The sequence below is a fragment of the Xenopus tropicalis genome, chromosome 10, assembly GCF_000004195.4.
Source record: "Xenopus tropicalis strain Nigerian chromosome 10, UCB_Xtro_10.0, whole genome shotgun sequence".
In the NCBI taxonomy this organism is placed as follows: Eukaryota; Metazoa; Chordata; class Amphibia; order Anura; family Pipidae; genus Xenopus; species Xenopus tropicalis.
This window is the reverse complement of record NC_030686.2, coordinates 5,077,726-5,101,837: the sequence shown is the minus strand read 5'-3', so window position 1 is coordinate 5,101,837 and position 24,112 is coordinate 5,077,726. Positions and strand designations below refer to the sequence as shown.

The 24,112-nt window shown below is 50.1% G+C and overlaps 1 protein-coding gene across 2 annotated transcripts in view; it reads left to right on the top strand.

Moving 5' to 3' along the window:
* The window catches only part of c20orf85 (chromosome 20 open reading frame 85), a 204,826-nt gene extending 183,672 nt beyond the window's left edge, over window positions 1-21,154 (top strand). Inside the window, exons 1-4 of one of the 2 annotated variants that reach the window (XM_031894220.1) lie at window positions 15,736-15,879; window positions 19,796-19,877; window positions 19,960-20,061; window positions 20,897-21,154. In XM_031894220.1, coding sequence (XP_031750080.1) covers window positions 15,812-15,879; window positions 19,796-19,877; window positions 19,960-20,061; window positions 20,897-21,052 — 408 coding nt within the window. In that variant the 5' untranslated portion in view covers window positions 15,736-15,811 and the 3' untranslated portion in view covers window positions 21,053-21,154. Of the gene's footprint in view, window positions 1-15,735; window positions 15,880-19,795; window positions 19,878-19,959; window positions 20,062-20,896 lie in introns of those variants that run through there. The other variant, XM_031894221.1, reaches the window with a different exon arrangement.
* Window positions 21,155-24,112: the final 2,958 nt, after the last annotated feature.

Genomic DNA, 24,112 nt, shown 5'->3' with positions numbered 1-24,112 from the left:
GGGTACGGCAGTGCTGCCAGGGGTGCAGGGGGTATGGCAGGGGTGCAGGGGGTACGGCAGTGCTAACGGGTGCAGTGGGTACGGCAGTGCTACCAGGGGTGCAGGGGGTACGGCAGTGCTGCCAGGGGTGCAGGGGGTACGGCAGTGCTGCCAGGGGTGCAGGGGGTACGGCAGGGGTGCAGGGGGTACGGCAGTGCTAACAGGGGTGCAGTGGGTATGGCAGTGCTGCCAGGGGTGCAGGGGGTATGGCAGTGCTGCCAGGGGTGCAGGGGGTACGGCAGTGCTGCCAGGGGTGCAGGGGGTACGGCAGTGCTGCCAGGGGTGCAGGGGGTATGGCAGTGCTAACAGGTGTGCAGGGGGTACGGCTGGACAGGATCCACTGAAGCCCCTAGTGTTGCAGCTGCAAGTTGATGGCATGGGAGGGGGGTCCAGTCCAAAGATTGGGCCCTGGGACCTATAAGCCACATAGGGTTAACATGCAGACTGACTGGGGGGCAGATAAGCAAGTGGGTGGGGGATCAGACAGGGTGCCAGTACTACTTGGCCCAGCTCTGAGAACCACCAGATATCAGTTGGGATCGTCCCAGGTCCAGAACCAACCAATAACTGTGCTGTGTAGGTATCATCCAGGGCCCAGAACCGGCCAATAACAGATATCAGTTGGGATCTTCCCGGTCCAAGAACCAACCAAAGAGTGGCGCATAGGTATCAGTTGGCATCATCCTGTGCCTGGAACCAGCCAATAACAGTGGCGCATAGGTATCAGTTGGGATCATCCCGGCCCAGAACCAGCCAATAACAGTGGCGCATAGTTATGCGTTGGGATCATCCCGGCCCAGAACCAGCCAATAACAGTGGCGCATAGTTATGCGTTGGGATCATCCCGGCCCAGAACCAGCCAATAACAGTGGCGCATAGTTATGCGTTGGGATCATCCCAGCCCAGAACCAGCCAATAACAGTGGCACATAGTTATGCGTTGGGATCATCCCGGCCCAGAACCAGCCAATAACAGTGGCACATAGTTATGCGTTGGGATCATCCCGGCCCAGAACCAGCCAATAACAGTGGCACATAGTTATGCATTGGGATCGTCCCGGCCCAGAACCAACCAATAACAGTGGCGCATAGGTATCATCCGAGGCCCAGAACCAGCCAATAACAGTGGCGCATAGGTATCATCCGAGGCCCAGAACCAGCCAATAACAGTGGCGCATAGGTATCATCCGAGGCCCAGAACCAGCCAATAACAGTGGCGCATAGGTATCATCCGAGGCCCAGAACCAGCCAATAACAGTGGCGCATAGGTATCATCCGAGGCCCAGAACCAGCCAATAACAGTGGCGCATAGGTATCATCCGAGGCCCAGAACCAGCCAATAACAGTGGCGCATAGGTATCATCCGAGGCCCAGAACCAGCCAGTAACAGTGGCGCATAGGTATCATCCGAGGCCCAGAACCAGCCAATAACAGTGGCGCATAGGTATCATCCGAGGCCCAGAACCAGCCAATAACAGTGGCGCATAGGTATCATCCGAGGCCCAGAACCAGCCAATAACAGTGGCGCATAGGTATCATCCGAGGCCCAGAACCAGCCAATAACAGTGGCGCATAGGTATCAGTTGGGATCGTCCCGGCCCAGAACCAGCCAATAAGAGTGGCACATACTGTAGGTATCAGTCGGTATCAGATGAACTACCCCATCCTTCCAATCAGATCATGGGGTGCAGACTACACCGGATTCCGAGCAGCGCACGTTGTGCCTGTAAATCCCAATTAGCCACTAATAATGGGACTTGTGGTTATAAATGAATCCCAGAGATTCCTGCCCCCCCGGCTGCTCTATACACAGTCCCTACAGCAGCCCCCCCCCCCCGTGCGTTCATTACTGGATTTGGATGACATCGCAGCTCTATTTGTTACAATATAAAAGCTGATAATGGGGGGGCCCTTTCTGTTCCCCTCAGCGCCATTTCCAAACCGCGGCGAATCGATGGCGGCAGTTACTTCAAGTCAATTAAACAGGAGTCCATTAAACCCTATTACCCGGCGATTTTCAGCTCTGGTTCCTATCAATTTATTTCTCTCCCTCGGCCGAATCTATTTCAATTTCACGTCATTTTTATTTCTTTTCTCTCCCTGTGATTGGGGGAATCGATTAGTGCCCCTCGCTCGCCTGTTTCACACTTGTTCACTTCACATAACAAATTAGAGCTTTCTGCTCACACTCTCCCTTCTGTCTGTTACACCCCCAGCATCAATATCACTTACCCCCCAACGCTCAATTACGTCTTCTCTCAGCCAAATCAGCAACTCAATCTGCTCATTTAAAGGGAAAGTAGCCCCCTACTGTAAATGATAAGGATATTAGCAGTCACTGAGGGGTTCTGTGCCCCCCATATAAAGGCACAAGGCTGCAGGCTGAGTTATACAGGGAACTCTGAGTATCACTCATGTATTATAAGGGATAATGTACCCCCTACTGTAAATGATAAGGATATTAGCAGTCACTGAGGGGTTCTGTGCCCCCCATATAAAGGCACAAGGCTGCAGGCTGAGTTATACAGGGAACTCTGAGTATCACTCATGTATTATAAGGGATAATGTACCCCCTACTGTAAATGATAAGGATATTAGCAGTCACTGAGGGGTTCTGTGCCCCCCATATAAAGGCACAAGGCTGCAGGCTGAGTTATATAGGGAACTCTGAGTATCACTCATGTATTATAAGGGATAATGTACCCCCTACTGTAAATGATAATGATATTAGCAGTCACTGAGGGGTTCTGTGCCCCCCATATAAAGGCACAAGGCTGCAGGCTGAGTTATACAGGGAACTCTGAGTATCACTCATGTATTATAAGGGATAATGTACCCCCTACTGTAAATGATAAGGATATTAGCAGTCACTGAGGGGTTCTGTGCCCCCCATATAAAGGCACAAGGCTGCAGGCTGAGTTATACAGGGAACTCTGAGTATCACTCATGTATTATAAGGGATAATGTACCCCCTACTGTAAATGATAAGGATATTAGCAGTCACTGAGGGGTTCTGTGCCCCCCATATAAAGGCACAAGGCTGCAGGCTGAGTTATACAGGGAACTCTGAGTATCACTCATGTATTATAAGGGATAATGTACCCCCTACTGTAAATGATAAGGATATTAGCAGTCACTGAGGGGTTCTGTGCCCCCCATATAAAGGCACAAGGCTGCAGGCTGAGTTATACAGGGAACTCTGAGTATCACTCATGTATTATAAGGGATAATGTACCCCCTACTGTAAATGATAAGGATATTAGCAGTCACTCGGCTGAATATCTGGGACCTGCCATCCACTATCAGTCGGAGCTCCATCTGCTGGAACTGAGGAGCATTGCAGCTGTTCCCTACAAACATTATGGCAGCTTCCCCCCCAGCGACAGACTAATAGGATGGGGGAGCCTAGTTTTGAATCAATTATCAACTTTAATTTAATGATACTAACGAATCTCTCACCCCTAATGCACTGGGGCAACTGTGGGGGCCTGGAGGAGGTCTAGGGTTGCCGGCTGCCCAGGTCAAAACCTCCTGCTCGGTTTCCCAAATCAGGAAAACTGGGCAGGACTCGGTAACATTGATGCGGCGATCGGCCAATCTGTGTCACAGCCCCGCCTCCTCCCCACCCCGAGACATCCCGCCTCTTCTCCGGCCCCCATGATGTCACCCCTGCCCGGCTTTCTCAATGGGCCCCTTAGTGTCATGGGGTGATTAGTCCCTTATATTAATAGGGGTTGTTCACCTATGAGTTAACTTTTAGTATGACATAGAGACAATTTGCAATTGGTCTTCTTTTTTTATTATTTGTAGTTTTTTTGTAGTTATTTCATTTTTTTTAGTGCAGGAACTCCCCAGTTTGGAGTTTCAGCAGCTATTTGGTTACTAGGGTCCAAGTTACCTTAGCAACCAGGGAGTGGTTTGCATGAGAGACTGGTATATGAATAGGGGAGGGGCTGAACAGAAAGATAAGGAATAAAAAGTAACAATAACAATAAAACTGGAGCCTCACAGAGCAATAGGGTTTGGCTGCCGGGGTCAGTGACCCCCATTTGAAAGCTGCAAGAAGACGGAAAGAACTATAACAAATAAATGATGAAGACCAATTGAAAAGTTGCTTAGAATTATCCATTCTATAACATACTGCAGCGGTGATGCTCGGGGGGGATTTATGGGCCCCCCAGTATAGCAGAGCAATAGATCCGCTATATATAAATATATTTCCAGTATAAATGTGAGTGGGTCAGTAATTGGGCTCCGCCGCCCCTTGGGCTGTCAGTCTCCGAGCTCCTTACGTAACACCAACCACTCACCTAAAATGCCCCCAAAATTCCCCATTTGTGCAGCCCGCGCGGCACTACCCAACCCATGCCTGGTATATTTTAGCTTCCATTAAATCTCAATAATAACAGTAATAATAATAATAATACCGCCGGCAGCATCAAAGCTTTCCTTTAATACTCCCCCACTTCAAAGGTTGCCGATTGTTCCCCCCCAAGTGCCCTTCACCGTCAGCCGCTTCTTTCCAAACAAAACCGCCAACAAACAGGCGAAATAGGTCGGCGAATAATTACACTGGAGCTCGGTCGGACCAATTCCGCTCTCGTCGTTAACCCTTCGGGGCCCGTGAAGGCGCCGTCTCTCCGAATTGAACGTACGGTTTTGTTGTTGCTAAATTGTTGACAGGTTCCATTGATTTGGCTAATTATAAGTTTCTGCTAAATCGGCTCAAGGGTTCCGGAGTCATTTTCTAAGCGGCGCGCCTGTCTGGGCACAGAATAGCCGGGCTTTGTGAGCGTTTGCGCTATTGTTTAACCGGAGTCGGAACACAATGCGGATGCACAATAGCGCCCGTTGCTGCATTCTCTCTGCCGAGCGCGGCTCGCCGCTTCCGTCCTTTCATGCGGCGGCGGCAGTTATCTGCCGTAATTGGGCTGTCGGGGAGATTTGTTCTGGAGAGAAAGAGAGCGAAGGCGGAAGAGTTGGAGGCAATTTGGAACTTTCGGGGCTTTGTTTACGAAGATCGGGGCAAAGTGCAGGAAACAGGGCGTAAAGCATTTGGCCGGCCAATCTTTTTTTTTTACTTGTGAGCCGCATTCAGATGTAAAAAGTGTTGGGAAACATGAAAAAAGTTCTTTGGGGGGGGCAAATAAGGGCTGTGATTGGGTATTTGGTAGCCCCATGTGGCTCTCCTTGGGGTAAAACTGTGTCTCTGGGCACCTACTTTGAGGCCACTGGGTGGTGGTGAGCGGCATGTTGCCCCCGAGCCACTGGTTGCTTTTGCCCAATGTGTGACACCCTGGGGTGCAGCTCTTTGTGCTCCAAGAATGGAACAATGATTTGCGCCTCCTGCCTGCGTTTGGTGGTACTGCATGTGTGGGCAGCACATTTGCAACCCATTGACTGCCCCTAAAGGTCCCCATACACGGGGCGATTGTAGCTGCCGATATGGGTCCCTTAGACAGATTCGGCAGCTTATCGGCCCATGTAGGGGCAGAAACGACGGCCATACCCGACCGGTATCTGGCCTGAAATTGGTCAGATATTGATGGTAGGTTAAAAGATTTAGTTTGAACAGGGACCGCATCGGCTCGTCCCTGAACTGGCTGTGCCATTCCCGCTGTTAGAATTCGATTGTTTGGCCCCAGGGCTAAACGACCGAATTAGCCTACATTTGCCCGATATTGGCCACCCATAGGTGGGGATATCGGGAGAAGATCCGCTCGCTTGGCGACCTCGCCATGGCCACCTTTAGTCATACAACCTAGGGAGCTCAGGCGGGGCACAACTGTATGAAGTGCTTTTGCATGGACCCCGCCACTTAGACCTTGTGCACTCGAGCCTTTATCATTAGTAAGATCTGCCCAGAGCAGATGTTTAGAATGAATCTAAAATAAATAGCAGTACAGCCTGTAGCATCGTCCATCTGAAAGCTCTCATCCTATAGGTCGAGAACCTCAGAGCTATGGAGAGACTTTGAATTCTTGGGTCCTAGGAACAAAAGGAGAGGTCCATGTTTAATCTTTTGGGAATGCCATCTTAAGTTGTTTGGGAGTCAGATAGACATTGAATTATTGGGTGGGAGGCTGATAGACATCGAATTCTTGGGTTCCAGGAACCTCTTAACAAAAGGGGAGGTCCCTGGTTACCCCTTTGGGAATGCCATCTAATGGTTGTATGGGAGTCAGATAGACATCCAACTCTTGGGTCCCAAGAACCTTTTAACTGGAGGTGAGGTCCATGATTAACAACAAGGAAATCCCACCAAGTAGCAAAGCTCATCATCTTAAAGACTAATAATGATAGTCAAACACAAGAATGGCAAATGGCAGGCGTTCCACCTCAACCACGGTCAGATGAACTAGCGCCTCGGTCTGAATCTCTACTGTCTGGGCCAATACCCTACCAAGCGGAGAAATACCAACCTCATCCTGCTCCAGCCAGAATTCCCTCACCGCCCTTCAGTTGTCATTGGCAAGTCTAGTCCCATACATGGAGCATTACCCCAACCTAGAAAAACCAGGACATGCTGGTACAAAGGCTGCACCCTATCTTTTCCCATCATGCCCCGGCCATGACGTCTGCCTTCCGAGACTCATCATAGCTCCTGTACCTCCACACTGCTCATTCATGGAGCCCTGTTCTCAAGTCCTTTGGCATCATCGGAGGAAGAGAATCCAATACTTGGATGACAGAGGTAGGACCAGCTCCAGCCAAACCCCGCACAGTAGTATGGGCAGAAACAGAAGTGAGACTCAAGGCTGGGCTGAGACCGGAGAGGCCAATGCCCGAGGGACAACCAGACCCGGGTGAAGGACTTGGGCATTGGCATCTCCAGTCTTGGCCCACACATGGAGTCTAATGATGGAAAGAAATTAGAGGCCCTGTACATTTGAGGCTGGTGATTTTTGATAGTTTCTATGATGAAGTCTTGGGGGGGGGGGGGCTGGTAATGCAAATGAATGCCGAGTGCAAGCCTTCTGTCCACCAATCAGAGAACAATACCCACAATGACTTGCTCCTGGTGCCGCCATAACGCTGCGCCCAGTAATATTAACATTGACTTTGCCTTTACATGAAGCCACTGATATTTTGCCCCTCGCCCCCCCTGTGAGACTGGCATTCTCTCCGGAGCAGACAGCATTAGGAGGGTGGGTGCGCCCGGGGGTCTGACTCTAGCGTCTCGGCTACTTGTGCCGTTTCAAAAACCCGCAGACTGGAAAAACGAGACAGAGACGTCGTTTGGGCCTCACATGTGCCACATCCATCTGCTGAATCATTAAAGAATGGGCACGGCGGCCGCAAATGCGGAAAAACACATCTATTCTTGGTGCCGTTCTGCTGCCGGAAGCATCAATTCTCAGCGGCTGCTCCAGCCTTTCATACGAGCCTGTAGAACTGTAACTCACAGCTGCCTACAACAGCCTTGGGCTGGGCATGACAAGTGACCCCTAGCCAGAGACCTCGGTTTGAAGCTTAATACCACCGCCATATTTTCTGAAACAAAACCATCTGTCAGCCTATTGGCCAATGTATAATTATAATTATATAGAGTTGACAGTTTGGTCAAGAAATGCCACATTGTCACTCTATCAACCATCGTAGGGGACCAAATCAATCTGCTGGAGAGTCAAATGGCCCACGGCAACTAGTAAATACACTCCAGAACCAACCAGCCCTAGTTTGATTAGATCCTCAGGGCTGATCATTTGCCCCATGTGGCCAAACACTTAGGTAGCCAAACTGGGCAAGAACCTATTTGTTTGGCTCCCACTTTATATCCCATATAGGCCATTTTGGGCTACCGTGAATAAAATGTGCGTATAAAGAGTTGCCTATCAACATTTCCATGGTGGACCCTGTGGAATAAACGCTAGATAGTAAGCTCTTGGGTGGAAAACAAGGCACATATTCGGCAGTAGAGCTGCCCACCCTTGTTCCTTGCCAGGTCATCTGTTGCCATTTTGTTTTTGTTCCTTTCTGACCAACCAGGCAGACCAGGCCAATGTCCATCCTTGAGCAGCGTGAATGTTTCTTAGTATGAGTAAATACACAGTTGCCCCATTGTGCTATAGGTGGGGTGGGGTGGCCTCCGGCTGAGCTTTCAAGGGAAGTCCACTCCACCCAAGATCCGTATATTCTGGCGCTGATAGAAAAGGTAGCGAGTTTCTTGGTTGTTTTGCAGCCACTGATAGAGAAATAGGCCTAATTGTACTACATTTATCCGGCTTGCCCCCTGGCCTGCAGGTGATGGGAATCCCACCGAGAAGAAGAAAAGGCTCTTTCCTATTAAGAAAGGTTGGGCGCCTCCTCTTCCTCTGCTCTTCCTTAGAAGTCCCGTTAATCATCTCTGTCTGTGTCCTGTGATAATAATATTACTGAGCCATTTTACTTATCATTTAGCCGAGATCTACTCATTGCTCTCTGAGAAGAACAGCAGCCTCAGTCTCAATATGGAACTATAGCGGGGTGACTGTTACCCCAATGTTTCTATATATCTGTATCCTTGTTATGGGCTAAGGGGGCCCAGCCTGAAGGCCAGTTAGGGGGGGATTTGGGGTGAGTGCTTATTTGTGCCCTGGGTACCCCTGGAACTATAGCGGGGTGACTGTTACCCCAATGTTTCTATATATCTGTAACCTTGTTATGGGCTAAGGGGGCCCAGCCTGAAGGCCAGTTAGGGGGGGATTTGGGGTGAGTGCTTATTTGTGCCCTGGGTACCCCCGGAACTATAGCGGGGTGACTGTTACCCCAATGTTTCTATATATCTGTAACCTTGTTATGGGCTAAGGGGGCCCAGCCTGAAGGCCAGTTAGGGGGGGATTTGGGGTGAGTGCTTATTTGTGCCCTGGGTACCCCTGGAACTATAGCGGGGTGACTGTTACCCCAATGTCTATGAAGATTCTCATTCATCCAGGTCATGATATACAGTATCTAGTAGAATTAAGTCTAAAACAACTGGACTTTTCTGAGTTTTTCTTGAAAACGTTTCACCACTCATCCAAGTGGCTTCATCCGCGTTGACATCCTTACCCCGGCAGTTTCACAACAGTTCACACTTCCAGTCATGTACTTTGAAGGATTAACACCTTCATCAATGAGAATCTTGGTACCATTGTGATTGGATCATACCTTCTTACACCTGTCAGTTTCAGCTAACACCTAACTGAACAAGTTCAATGGAACCATTGTGATTGGATGTCTGTGACTCTACTACCATCAAGAGTTTAAATACCGGGGAATTCCCTACCAGTCATTTGAACTGAAGAAGCCACTTGGATGAGTGGTGAAACGTTTTCAAGAAAAACTCAGAAAAGTCCAGTTGTTTTAGACTTAATTCTACTAGATACTGTTACCCCAATGTTTCTATATATCTGTAACCTTGTTATGGGCTAAGGGGGCCCAGCCTGAAGGCCAGTTAGGGGGGATTTGGGGTGAGTGCTTATTTGTGCCCTGGGTACCCCTGGAACTATAGCGGGGTGACTGTTACCCCAATGTTTCTATATATCTGTAACCTTGTTATGGGCTAAGGGGGCCCAGCCTGAAGGCCAGTTAGGGGGGGATTTGGGGTGAGTGCTTATTTGTGCCCTGGGTACCCCTGGAACTATAGCGGGGTGACTGTTACCCCAATGTTTCTATATATCTGTAACCTTGTTATGGGCTAAGGGGGCCCAGCCTGAAGGCCAGTTAGGGGGGGATTTGGGGTGAGTGCTTATTTGTGCCCTGGGTACCCCTGGAACTATAGCGGGGTGACTGTTACCCCAATGTTTCTATATATCTGTAACCTTGTTATGGGCTAAGGGGGCCCAGCCTGAAGGCCAGTTAGGGGGGGATTTGGGGTGAGTGCTTATTTGTGCCCTGGGTACCCCTGGAACTATAGCAGGGTGACTGTTACCCCAATGTTTCTATATATCTGTAACCTTGTTATGGGCTAAGGGGGCCCAGCCTGAAGGCCAGTTAGGGGGGGATTTGGGGTGAGTGCTTATTTGTGCCCTGGGTACCCCTGAAACTATAGCAGGGTGACTGTTACCCCAATGTTTCTATATATCTGTAACCTTGTTATGGGCTAAGGGGGCCCAGCCTGAAGGGCCAGTTAGGGGGGGATTTGGGGTGAGTGCTTATTTGTGCCCTGGGTACCCCTGGAACTATAGCGGGGTGACTGTTACCCCAATGTTTCTATATATCTGTAACCTTGTTATGGGCTAAGGGGGCCCAGCCTGAAGGCCAGTTAGGGGGAGATTTGGGGTGAGTGCTTATTTGTGCCCTGGGTACCCCTGGAACTATAGCGGGGTGACTGTTACCCCAATGTTTCTATATATCTGTAACCTTGTTATGGGCTAAGGGGGCCCAGCCTGAAGGCCAGTTAGGGGGGGATTTGGGGTGAGTGCTTATTAGTGCCCGGGGTACCCCTATAATTGCTATGGCACACAGTGGGTGAGGCGGAACCTACTGGAGAATAATGGCTGCCACCTATAGAACGCTTTAGACAGAATAACATCTGTGGTTGAAATCATTGTGAATACGTTAAGCCGACAGTTAGTCTCGGGGGGGTAACGATCATTAATTCTCAATGCATAAAATTAAAACATGATGTTTAGGAGGAAAAAAAAAACCCATTTCTAATCATCCCAGAAAAACTTTGCAGCACAGCAGACTATTGCGGCTGAATAATATATTTGGGGGGCAGAATGTGGGAGGGGTTACAGTACGTGGGGCCCCCCTGCCGCCGTGCTGTTTAGTTTCAGGCACTAAGTGCCAGTTTATTGGCCCTCGCACTGCAGGACACTGTAATGGGATGAGCCGCGCGGCTCTCCAATAGCCTGGATAGGTTCTGTGGGGACAAAATAGATCCCAGGGCATGTACTAATGGTGCCCGTATGGGCCAAACCAGGCCAGGTATCCCGAGCAGACCCTGCAGTAGGGGCAAGATCAAATAAGCACCACTTAAAGGGGAAGTCCGCCTTCCAGTCAGCTTTTAGTAGGATGTAGAGAGTGATATTCTGGGACAATTTGCAATTGGTCTTCATTTTTTTATTATTTGTAGTTTTTTCACTTTTTGTTCAACATTTCTCCAGTTTGGAGTTTTAGCAGCTATCTGGTTGCTAGGAACCAAATTACCTTAGCAACCAGGGAGTGGTTTGAATGAGAGACCGGTATATGAATAGGAGAGGGCCTCGATAGAAAGATAAGGAATAAAAAGTAACAATAATAATAAAACTGGAGCCTCACAGAGCAATAGGGTTTGGCTGCCGGGGTCAGTGACCCCCATTTGAAAGCTGCAAAGAGTCAGAAGAAGGCAAATAATTAAAAAACTATAACAAATAAATAATGAAGACCAATTGAAATGTTGCTTAGAATTGCCCATTCTATCACATACTAAACATTAACTTAGAGTTGAAGCAAATCATTACTTTCAGCGTGTTCCTAGTAATGAGGCCTTTCCCGTAACGGCCCCTACGGACGGTCTCTATTTTCGCTCCTGTAGATGTCAATACGGCGTCTAGACTGGGTACAGACTGGCGCGTCTCAGCGCCGGCCCATTCAGCCTTCCCACTGGGCAGCGGCCCGGGGATCTATAGAGCTCACAAATACGGAGATTCTCAAGTGTTTCTAAAAGGGGGAGTTCAAAAAAGTGGGTTTGGTGCATCCCTAGTGTAAACGGATCTAACTTCCCATATGGGGGGCTGTTTGTGGCCCCCAGGGTGTCACCTGATGCAGACTAGAACCCCCAGCAGGTATATAGACTGTAGCACTGGAATTCTGAAGCTAGTGATTTGCACCCAACCCGACCCGCCCGAACCCTACCCAACCCGCCCGAACCCTACCCGGCTAGTCCCGAGCCTGCCCCGCCCACTGATGGTGTCACAAAAGGGGCGGGCACATGCTTATAAATAAGAGATCCAAGAACCTGAGAACTGGCGGCTCTTTAGCCTGACGGGATCCGATCTGATTTTTTATTTAAAACCGTCCCTTTTCCCTCATCCGAGCGTTTGGGAATATTAGAGCGGCGGCAGATTAATGGCACCGGGGGAGCAGCAGGAGTCGATTAAACGGGGGAATGAATAACCTTTCCCAGCCTGATTAGCGGCTCGGCTGGTTTAATTACTGTCCTAATTGGTAATTAGAACTCCAATAGGTTACGCTGTACCCCCATACTGTACTGTCTAAGGGAAACACTATGGCACCCCCTACCCATATGTATAAATACAAATATACAGAGAAGGAATGTTCTGGGCACACAATAAGCTGTACCCCCATACTGTACTGTCTAAGGGAAACACTATGGCACCCCCTACCCATATGTATAAATACAAATATACAGAGAAGGAATGTTCTGGGCACACAATAAGATGTACCCCCATACTGTACTGTCTAAGGGAAACACTATGGCACCCCCTACCCATATGTATAAATACAAATATACAGAGAAGGAATGTTCTGGGCACACAATAAGATGTACCCCCATACTGTACTGTCTAAGGGAAACACTATGGCACCTCCTACCCATATGTATAAATACAAATATACAGAGAGGGAATGTTCTGGGCACACAATAAGCTGTACCCCCATACTGTACTGTCTAAGGGAAACACTATGGCACCTCCTACCCATATGTATAAATACAAATATACAGAGAGGGAATGTTCTGGGCACACAATAAGCTGTACCCCCATACTGTACTGTCTAAGGGAAACACTATGGCACCTCCTACCCATATGTATAAATACAAATATACAGAGAAGGAATGTTCTGGGCACACAATAAGCTGTACCCCCATACTGTACTGTCTAAGGGAAACACTATGGCACCCCCTACCCATATGTATAAATACAAATATACAGAGAAGGAATGTTCTGGGCACACAATAAGCTGTACCCCCATACTGTACTGTCTAAGGGAAACACTATGGCACCTCCTACCCATATGTATAAATACAAATATACAGAGAAGGAATGTTCTGGGCACACAATAAGCTGTACCCCCATACTGTACTGTCTAAGGGAAACACTATGGCACCTCCTACCCATATGTATAAATACAAATATACAGAGAGGGAATGTCCTGGGCACACAATAAGCTGTACCCCCATACTGTACTGTCTAAGGGAAACACTATGGCACCTCCTACCCATATGTATAAATACAAATATACAGAGAAGGAATGTTCTGGGCACACAATAAGCTGTACCCCCATACTGTACTGTCTAAGGGAAACACTATGGCACCCCCTACCCATATGTATAAATACAAATATACAGAGAAGGAATGTTCTGGGCACACAATAAGCTGTACCCCCATACTGTACTGTCTAAGGGAAACACTATGGCACCTCCTACCCATATGTATAAATACAAATATACAGAGAGGGAATGTTCTGGGCACACAATAAGCTGTACCCCCATACTGTACTGTCTAAGGGAAACACTATGGCACCTCCTACCCATATGTATAAATACAAATATACAGAGAAGGAATGTTCTGGGCACACAATAAGCTGTACCCCCATACTGTACTGTCTAAGGGAAACACTATGGCACCTCCTACCCATATGTATAAATACAAATATACAGAGAAGGAATGTTCTGGGCACACAATAAGCTGTACCCCCATACTGTACTGTCTAAGGGAAACACTATGGCACCCCCTACCCATATGTATAAATACAAATATACAGAGAAGGAATGTTCTGGGCACACAATAAGCTGTACCCCCATACTGTACTGTCTAAGGGAAACACTATGGCACCCCCTACCCATATGTATAAATACAAATATACAGAGAAGGAATGTTCTGGGCACACAATAAGCTGTACCCCCATACTGTACTGTCTAAGGGAAACACTATGGCACCCCCTACCCATATGTATAAATACAAATATACAGAGAAAGAATGTTCTGGGCACACAATAAGCTGTACCCCCATACTGTACTGTCTAAGGGAAACACTATGGCACCCCCTACCCATATGTATAAATACAAATATACAGAGAGGGAATGTTCTGGGCACACAATAAGCTGTACCCCCATACTGTACTGTCTAAGGGAAACACTATGGCACCCCCTACCCATATGTATAAATACAAATATACAGAGAAGGAATGTTCTGGGCACACAATAAGCTGTACCCCCATACTGTACTGTCTAAGGGAAACACTATGGCACCCCCTACCCATATGTATAAATACAAATATACAGAGAAGGAATGTTCTGGGCACACAATAAGCTGTACCCCCATACTGTACTGTCTAAGGGAAACACTATGGCACCCCCTACCCATATGTATAAATACAAATATACAGAGAAGGAATGTTCTGGGCACACAATAAGCTGTACCCCCATACTGTACTGTCTAAGGGAAACACTATGGCACCCCCTACCCATATGTATAAATACAAATATACAGAGAAAGAATGTTCTGGGCACACAATAAGCTGTACCCCCATACTGTACTGTCTAAGGGAAACACTATGGCACCCCCTACCCATATGTATAAATACAAATATACAGAGAGGGAATGTTCTGGGCACACAATAAGCTGTACCCCCATACTGTACTGTCTAAGGGAAACACTATGGCACCCCCTACCCATATGTATAAATACAAATATACAGAGAAGGAATGTTCTGGGCACACAATAAGCTGTACCCCCATACTGTACTGTCTAAGGGAAACACTATGGCACCCCCTACCCATATGTATAAATACAAATATACAGAGAAGGAATGTTCTGGGCACACAATAAGCTGTACCCCCATACTGTACTGTCTAAGGGAAACACTATGGCACCCCCTACCCATATGTATAAATACAAATATACAGAGCAGGAGTGACTCAGTAGTGGGATTAGTTACTAACCCCCCCGTAGGGGACAGTGGAGGCATGTGGAATATGGATATTCGGCTCACCCCCCAGCGGCTCGGCCCGGCGCGTTACAGGCAATACGTGACCTATATCGGTGCAGCAAGTTTGGGCCCCAGGTAACGGCGCTGTCACTGTCTCCATCACGATGTTGCTGGGGGGGTAACAAGGGAACTAATTGCCCTGGTTAGAAGTCCATTTCTCTTCCTCTATCTCTTAAAGGTACAGACTGTGCCCTGTGATACACAGAGACACCCCCCCCTCCCCAAACGATGAAACCTGCTTGGAATGATGGGACTTGTAGTTTATTAAAGTTAATGTTTAATATGTCATAGAATGGCCTATTCCTAGCAACTTTGCAATTGGTCTTCATTATTTATTTGTTATAGTTTTTGAATTATTTGCCTTCTTCTTCTACATCATTCCAGTTTCAAATGGGGGTCGCTGACCCCGGCAGCTAAAAACTATTGCTCTGTGAGGCTCCTGTATAATTGTTATTGCTAATTGTTATGAATTATATTTCAGTTGAGGCCCTCTGCTGTTCATATTTCAGTCTCTCAAGCAAAGAAATGCCTGGTTGCTAAGGGAAACAATACCATAGCAACCAGAGAGCTGCTGAACAAATAGCTAAATAACTGAAAATATCACTGTCTATATTATACTAAATGTCAATTTAAAGGTGGCCTGCCCCTTTAAATCATGGACTGACCTGCAGCAGCTGACCCCCCCCCCCCCCAGGGGCCTCTTATTAGTATCAGCTCCCATTGCTCTTATACAGATACTGAGAAGGGTTAAACTGAGGGTTAAACTGTAGCTGCTCCGACAGTGTCCGGCTCTGCCGTGATTGGTTGTGGCCGGTTGCCGGGCAACGTGTACACAAGTGAGTGTCTGGCTGTGCAGGGCGCACTGAATAGGGACTATGGCAGCAGCGAAACCCAGTCAGGAACTGGGGAAGGAAACCAACTATGTGGCCCAGGACTGTATCTGGTGAGATCTGTCTCTCTCTGTCTGTCTCTCTCCCACACACGGGCACTCTCTGTCTGTCTCTCTCCCACACACGGGCACTCTCTGTCTGTCTCTCTTCCACACACGGGCACTCTCTGTCTGTCTCTCTCCCACACACGGGCACTCTCTGTCTGTCTGTCTCCCACACACGGGCACTCTCTGTCTGTCTGTCTCCCACACACAGGCACTCTCTGTCTGTCTCTCTCTCCCACACGGGCACTCTCTGTCTCTCTCCCACACACGGGCACTCTCTGTCTGTCTCTCTCCCACACACGGGCACTCTCTGTCTGTCTCTCTCCCACACACGGGCACTCTCTGTCTGTCTGTCTCTCTCTCCCACACACGGGCACTCTCTGTCTGTCTCTCTCCCACACACGGGCACTCTCTGTCTGTCTGTCTCTCTCTCCCACACACGGGCACTCTCTGTCTGTCTGTCTCTCTCTCCCACACACGGGCACTCTCTGTCTGTCTGTCTCTCTCTCCCACACACGGGCACTCTCTGTCTGTCTCTCTCCCACACACGGGCACTCTCTGTCTGTCTGTCTCTCTCTCCCACACACGGGCACTCTCTGTCTGTCTGTCTCTCTCTCCCACACACGGGCACTCTCTGTCTGTCTCTCTCCCACACACGGGCACTCTCTGTCTGTCTGTCTCTCTCTCCCACACACGGGCACTCTCTGTCTGTCTGTCTCTCTCTCCCACACACGGGCACTCTCTGTCTGTCTGTCTCTCTCTCCCACACACGGGCACTCTCTGTCTGTCTCTCTCCCACACACGGGCACTCTCTGTCTGTCTGTCTCTCTCTCCCACACACGGGCACTCTCTGTCTGTCTCTCTCTCCCACACACGGGCACTCTCTGTCTGTCTCTCTCCCACACACGGGCACTCTCTGTCTGTCTGTCTCTCTCCCACACACGGGCACTCTCTGTCTGTCTCTCTCCCACACACGGGCACTCTCTGTCTGTCTCTCTCCCACACACGGGCACTCTGTCTGTCTCTCTCCCACACACGGGCACTCTCTGTCTGTCTCTCTCCCACACATGGGCACTCTCTGTCTGTCTCTCTCCCACACACGGGCACTCTCTGTCTGTCTCTCTCCCACACACGGGCACTCTCTGTCTCTCTCCCACACACGGGCACTCTCTGTCTGTCTGTCTCTCTCCCACACACGGGCACTCTCTGTCTGTCTCTCTCCCACACACGGGCACTCTGTCTGTCTGTCTCTCTCCCACACACGGGCACTCTGTCTGTCTGTCTCTCTCCCACACACGGGCACTCTCTGTCTGTCTCTCTCCCATATACACACGGGCACTCTCTGTCTGTCTCTCTCCCACACACGGGCACTCTGTCTGTCTGTCTCTCTCCCACACACGGGCACTCTCTGTCTGTCTCTCTCCCACACACGGGCACTCTCTGTCTGTCTCTCTCCCACACACGGGCACTCTCTGTCTCTCTCCCACACACGGGCACTCTCTGTCTGTCTCTCTCCCACACACGGGCACTCTCTGTCTGTCTCTCTCTCCCACACGGGCACTCTCTGTCTGTCTCTCTCTCCCACACGGGCACTCTGTCTGTCTGTCTCTCTCCCACACACGGGCACTCTCTGTCTGTCTCTTTCCCATATACACACGGGCACTCTCTGTCTGTCTCTCTCCCACACATGGGCACTCTGTCTGTCTGTCTCTCTCCCACACACGGGCACTCTCTGTGTGTCTCTTTCCCATATACACACGGGCACTCTGTCTGTCTCTCTCCCACACACGGGCACTCTCTGTCTGTCTCTCTCCCACACACGGGCACTCTCTGTCTGTCTCTCTCCCACACACGGGCACTCTCTGTCTGTCTGTCTCTCTCCCACACACGGGCACTCTCTGTCTGTCTGTCTGTCTCTCTCCCACACACGGGCACTCTCTGTCTGTCTGTCTGTCTCCCACACACGGGCACTCTCTGTCTGTCTCTCTCTCCCACACGGGCACTCTCTGTCTCTCTCCCACACACGGGCACTCTCTGTCTGTCTCTCTCCCACACACGGGCACTCTGTCTGTCTCTCTCCCACACACGGGCACTCTCTGTCTGTCTCTCTCCCACACACGGGCACTCTGTCTGTCTCTCTCCCACACACAGGCACTCTCTGTCTGTCTCTCTCTCCCACACACGGGCACTCTCTGTCTGTCTCTCTCCCACACACGGGCACTCTCTGTCTGTCTGTCTCTCTCCCACACACGGGCACTCTCTGTCTGTCTCTCTCCCACACACGGGCACTCTGTCTGTCTGTCTCTCTCCCACACATGGGCACTCTCTGTCTGTCTCTCTCCCACACACGGGCACTCTCTGTCTGTCTCTCTCCCACACACGGGCACTCTCTGTCTGTCTGTCTCTCTCCCACACACGGGCACTCTCTGTCTGTCTCTCTCCCACACACGGGCACTCTGTCTGTCTGTCTCTCTCCCACACATGGGCACTCTCTGTCTGTCTCTCTCCCACACACGGGCACTCTCTGTCTGTCTCTCTCCCACACACGGGCACTCTCTGTCTGTCTGTCTCCCACACACGGGCACTCTCTGTCTGTCTCTCTCTCCCACACGGGCACTCTCTGTCTCTCTCCCACACACGGGCACTCTCTGTCTGTCTCTCTCCCACACACGGGCACTCTCTGTCTGTCTCTCTCCCACACACGGGCACTCTCTGTCTGTCTCTCTCCCACACACGGGCACTCTCTGTCTGTCTCTCTCTCCCACACGGGCACTCTCTGTCTCTCTCCCACACATGGGCACTCTCTGTCTGTCTCTCTCTCCCACACACGGGCACTCTCTGTCTGTCTCTCTCCCACACACGGGCACTCTCTGTCTGTCTGTCTCTCCCACACACGGGCACTCTCTGTCTGTCTCTCTCCCACACACGGGCACTCTCTGTCTCTCTCCCACACATGGGCACTCTCTGTCTGTCTCTCTCTCCCACACACGGGCACTCTCTGTCTGTCTCTCTCCCACACACGGGCACTCTCTGTCTGTCTCTCTCTCCCACACGGGCACTCTCTGTCTCTCTCCCACACATGGGCACTCTCTGTCTGTCTCTCTCTCCCACACACGGGCACTCTCTGTCTGTCTCTCTCCCACACACGGGCACTCTCTGTCTGTCTCTCTCCCACACACGGGCACTCTCTGTCTGTCTGTCTCCCACACACGGGCACTCTCTGTCTGTCTCTCTCTCCCACACGGGCACTCTCTGTCTCTCTCCCACACACGGGCACTCTCTGTCTGTCTCTCTCCCACACACGGGCACTCTCTGTCTGTCTCTCTCCCACACACGGGCACTCTCTGTCTGTCTCTCTCCCACACACGGGCACTCTCTGTCTGTCTCTCTCTCCCACACGGGCACTCTCTGTCTCTCTCCCACACATGGGCACTCTCTGTCTGTCTCTCTCTCCCACACACGGGCACTCTCTGTCTGTCTCTCTCTCCCACACACGGGCACTCTCTGTCTGTCTCTCTCTCCCACACGGGCACTCTCTGTCTGTCTCTCTCTCCCACACACGGGCACTCTCTGTCTGTCTCTCTCCCACACACGGGCACTCTCTGTCTGTCTCTCTCCCAGCATGCCCAAGGTGGGCTAGAGTGGCTAATTTATGACGTGGCCCTAGGGCCAAACAACTGAATGACAGCGGGGGCCATTGGATCGGGGGGGTATCAGCCAGTGTAGCCCCAACCAATGATATTGCTGCTCTAATTACATTCCCTATTATCCCTCGTTAGCCGCTGACACAATGAATGGGAGCATGGCCGTTGCCATCGGTTCCCACTTGCAAAACATCACCGCTCTGCGTTTCTATGGATACAGGGCTGGGAGGGGGAGTGGCTTTCCTAATGCCTAATACACGGCCTGTCCCTCTTTATTAAAGGAGAGCTCACATTGAGACAGAAATGGCGACCAGCAAGAGATGGCCGGACAACTGGGGCTTTCTAACTACCCCCCCTGCTGAGGTAAAGGGGCCGATAGCAAATACGTGTTAAAGGGGAAGTAAAACGAATTCTGTAGCAGTCACTGTGCTTTATCCCATTTCAGCTACTGAAAAATGAAACAGAAGAGAAGAAAGAGCGGCCATGTTTGGGAACCCCTGAACTCATGCGCATTCACCCCGTCACCCCGCTGGAGAAGCACATCCAGGTCAGCTCAGGCCCTGATCCTATTGGTTCATAGCCCGACCTTTCATACTATTGGTTCATTCCCCAAGCTTTCATACTATTGGTTCATACCCCGAGCTTTCATCCTATTGGTTCATTCCCCAAGCTTTCATACTATTGGTTCATACCCCAAGCTTTCATCCTATTGGTTCATTCCCCAAGCTTTCATCCTATTGGTTCATTCCCCAAGCTTTCATCCTATTGGTTCATTCCCCAAGCTTTCATCCTATTGGTTCATTCCCCAAGCTTTCATCCTATTGGTTCATACCCCAAGCTTTCATCCTATTGGTTCATACCCCAAGCTTTCATCCTATTGGTTCATACCCCAAGCTTTCATCTTATTGGTTCATACCCCAAGCTTTCATCCTATTGGTTCATTCCCCAAGCTTTCATCCTATTGGTTCATACCCCAAGCTTTCATCTTATTGGTTCATACCCCAAGCTTTCATCCTATTGGTTCATTCCCCAAGCTTTCATCCTATTGGTTCATACCCCAAGCTTTCATCCTATTGGTTCATACCCCAAGCTTTCATCCTATTGGTTCATACCCCAAGCTTTCATCCTATTGGTTCATACCCCAAGCTTTCATCCTATTGGTTCATTCCCCAAGCTTTCATCCTATTGGTTCATACCCCAAGCTTTCATCCTATTGGTTCATACCCCAAGCTTTCATCCTATTGGTTCATACACTGAACTTTGATCCTATTTGCTTGTAGTTTATATACAGTCAGGGTAGCAGTGGCTCGGTTTCTGGCAATGTTGCACATATATTGGAAGTGGCGCTGCCTAACTGCCCGTTTCATCCTCTCCCTATCAAGGTTGCTCCCTCGCCCCCCGTGCCCCGCACCACGCAGGGATTTGTCGGCTGGAGATCCAGCGTCCCAGAGCTGCAACTGGATCGCTACGGCAAATCCAGCTACCCCCAAGGAGACTTCTGTAAGGAGATGAAGTGGCCCACTGAAGCACTGGACTAACACTGCCCCCCCCCCCCCACCGTGCCAAACACCCCCAACTCATAGCTGCGCAGCCAACAAACGAACAAGCTCTGCGGCAATTAAAAGACTCAAATGACAACATTTCCGTATTTTTGGTTGAAATTGGTCCCATCAGTCCCTGCCCCAGTGAGCTTACAATCTAAGGTCCCTATCCCATTCCCATCAGTCCCTGCCCCAGTGAGCTTACAATCTAAGGTCCCTATCACATTCCCATCAGTCCCTGCCCCAGTGAGCTTACAATCTAAGGTCCCTATCACATTCCCATCAGTCCCTGCCCCAGTGAGCTTACAATCTAAGGCCCCTATCCCATTCCCATCAGTCCCTGCCCCAGTGAGCTTACAATCTAAGGTCCCTATCACATTCCCATCAGTCCCTGCCCCAGTGAGCTTACAATCTAAGGTCCCTATCCCATTCCCATCAGTCCCTGCCCCAGTGAGCTTACAATCTAAGGTCCCTATCCCATTCCCATCAGTCCCTGCCCCAGTGAGCTTACAATCTAAGGTCCCTATCCCATTCCCATCAGTCCCTGCCCCAGTGAGCTTACAATCTAAGGTCCCTATCCCATTCCCATCAGTCCCTGCCCCAGTGAGCTTACAATCTAAGGTCCCTATCCCATTCCCATCAGTCCCTGCCCCAGTGAGCTTACAATCTAAGGCCCCTATCCCATTCCCATCAGTCCCTGCCCCAGTGAGCTTACAATCTAAGGCCCCTATGCCATTCCCATCAGTCCCTGCCCCAGTGAGCTTACAATCTAAGGTCCCTATCCCATTCCCATCAGTCCCTGCCCCAGTGAGCTTACAATCTAAGGTCCCTATCCCATTCCCATCAGCCTCTGTCCCAGTGAGCTTACAATCTAAGGTCCCTATCACATTCCCATCAGCCCCTGCCCCAGTGAGCTTACAGTCTAAGGTCCCTATCCCATTCCCATCAGTCCCTGCCCCAGTGAGCTTACAATCTAAGGTCCCTATCCCATTCCCATCAGTCCCTGCCCCAGTGAGCTTACAATCTAAGGTCCCTATCCCATTCCCATCAGTCCCTGCCCCAGTGAGCTTACAATCTAAGGTCCCTATCACATTCCCATCAGTGCCTGCCCCAGTGAGCTTACAATCTAAGGTCCCTATCCCATCAGTCCCTGCCCCAGTGAGCTTACAATCTAAGGTCCCTATCCCATTCCCATCAGTCCCTGCCCCAGTGAGCTTACAATCTAAGGTCCCTATCCCATTCCCATCAGTCCCTGCCCCAGTGAGCTTACAATCTAAGGTCCCTATCCCATTCCCATCAGTCCCTGCCCCAGTGAGCTTACAATCTAAGGTCCCTATCCCATTCCCATCAGTCCCTGCCCCAGTGAGCTTACAATCTAAGGTCCCTATCCCATTCCCATCAGTCCCTGCCCCAGTGAGCTTACAATCTAAGGTCCCTATCACATTCCCATCAGTCCCTGCCCCAGTGAGCTTACAATCTAAGGTCCCTATCACATTCCCATCAGTGCCTGCCCCAGTGAGCTTACAATCTAAGGTCCCTATCCCATTCCCATCAGCCCCTGCCCCAGTGAGCTTACAATCTAAGGTCCCTATCCCATTCCCATCAGCCCCTGCCCCAGTGAGCTTACAATCTAAGGGCCTATCACATTCCCATCAGCCCCTGCCCCAGTGAGCTTACAATCTAATGTCCCTATCCCATTCCCATCAGTCCCTGCCCCAGTGAGCTTACAATCTAAGGTCCCTATCACATTCCCATCAATCCCTGCCCCAGTGAGCTTACAATCTAAGGTCCCTATCCCATTCCCATCAGTCCCTGCCCCAGTGAGCTTACAATCTAAGGTCCCTATCACATTCCCATCAGCCCCTGCCCCAGTGAGCTTACAATCTAAGGTCCCTATCACATTCCCATCAGTCCCTGCCCCAGTGAGCTTACAATCTAAGGTCCCTATCACATTCCCATCAGTCCCTGCGCCAGTGGAGCTTACAATCTAAGGTCCCTATCACATTCCCATCAGTCCCTGCCCCAGTGAGCTTACAATCTAAGGTCTCTATCACATTCCCATCAGCCCCTGCCCCAGTGAGCTTACAATCTAAGGTCCCTATCCCATTCCCATCAGTCCCTGCCCCAGTGAGCTTACAATCTAAGGTCCCTATCCCATTCCCATCAGTCCCTGCCCCAGTGAGCTTACAATCTAAGGTCCCTATCACATTCCCATCAGCCCCTGCCCCAGTGAGCTTACAATCTAAGGTCCCTATCACATTCCCATCAGTCCCTGCCCCAGTGAGCTTACAATCTAAGGTCCCTATCACATTCCCATCAGTCCCTGCCCCAGTGGAGCTTACAATCTAAGGTCCCTATCACATTCCCATCAGTCCCTGCCCCAGTGAGCTTACAATCTAAGGTCTCTATCACATTCCCATCAGCCCCTGCCCCAGTGAGCTTACAATCTAAGGTCTCTATCCCATTCCCATCAGTCCCTGCCCCAGTGAGCTTACAATCTAAGGTCCCTATCACATTCCCATCAGCCCCTGCCCCAGTGAGCTTACAATCTAAGGTCCCTATCACATTCCCATCAGTCCCTGCCCCAGTGAGCTTACAATCTAATCCTGTAGCAGAAGCAGCTGATTCACAGAGCCAGACAGCCATCTTGTACAGTGTTTCCAACTCTCCAGTCTCTGTAAGAGAAAAACAAGTTACTTTCCTTCCCAATCCCCGTAACCTTAGCGGCGAGGTACAAAGTGCTCGGCTGCATCCGAGGGCCGACTCCGCTCAATAAAACCCTTTAGAAAGAAGAGAGCGATTGAGAGATGCTTCTCATTCTTCCGCCGCTCTCTGATGTCTCTCGGCGCGGCCCCGGCTCTCTCGCAAAGCTGCTGTTTCTTTGGAGAAATAGTTTTACTCTGATTGGAAAACTCATGTGGCTGAGAAATACGAGGGAAAATCACTTTATTGTGGCGCAGATTAATTTATATTGGGCAAACAAAGCCGGTCAGTAAAGTACTATGTGCCCTTTATTATTAAATATATATTGTTACACTCAGCCGAGAGAAACCCAAC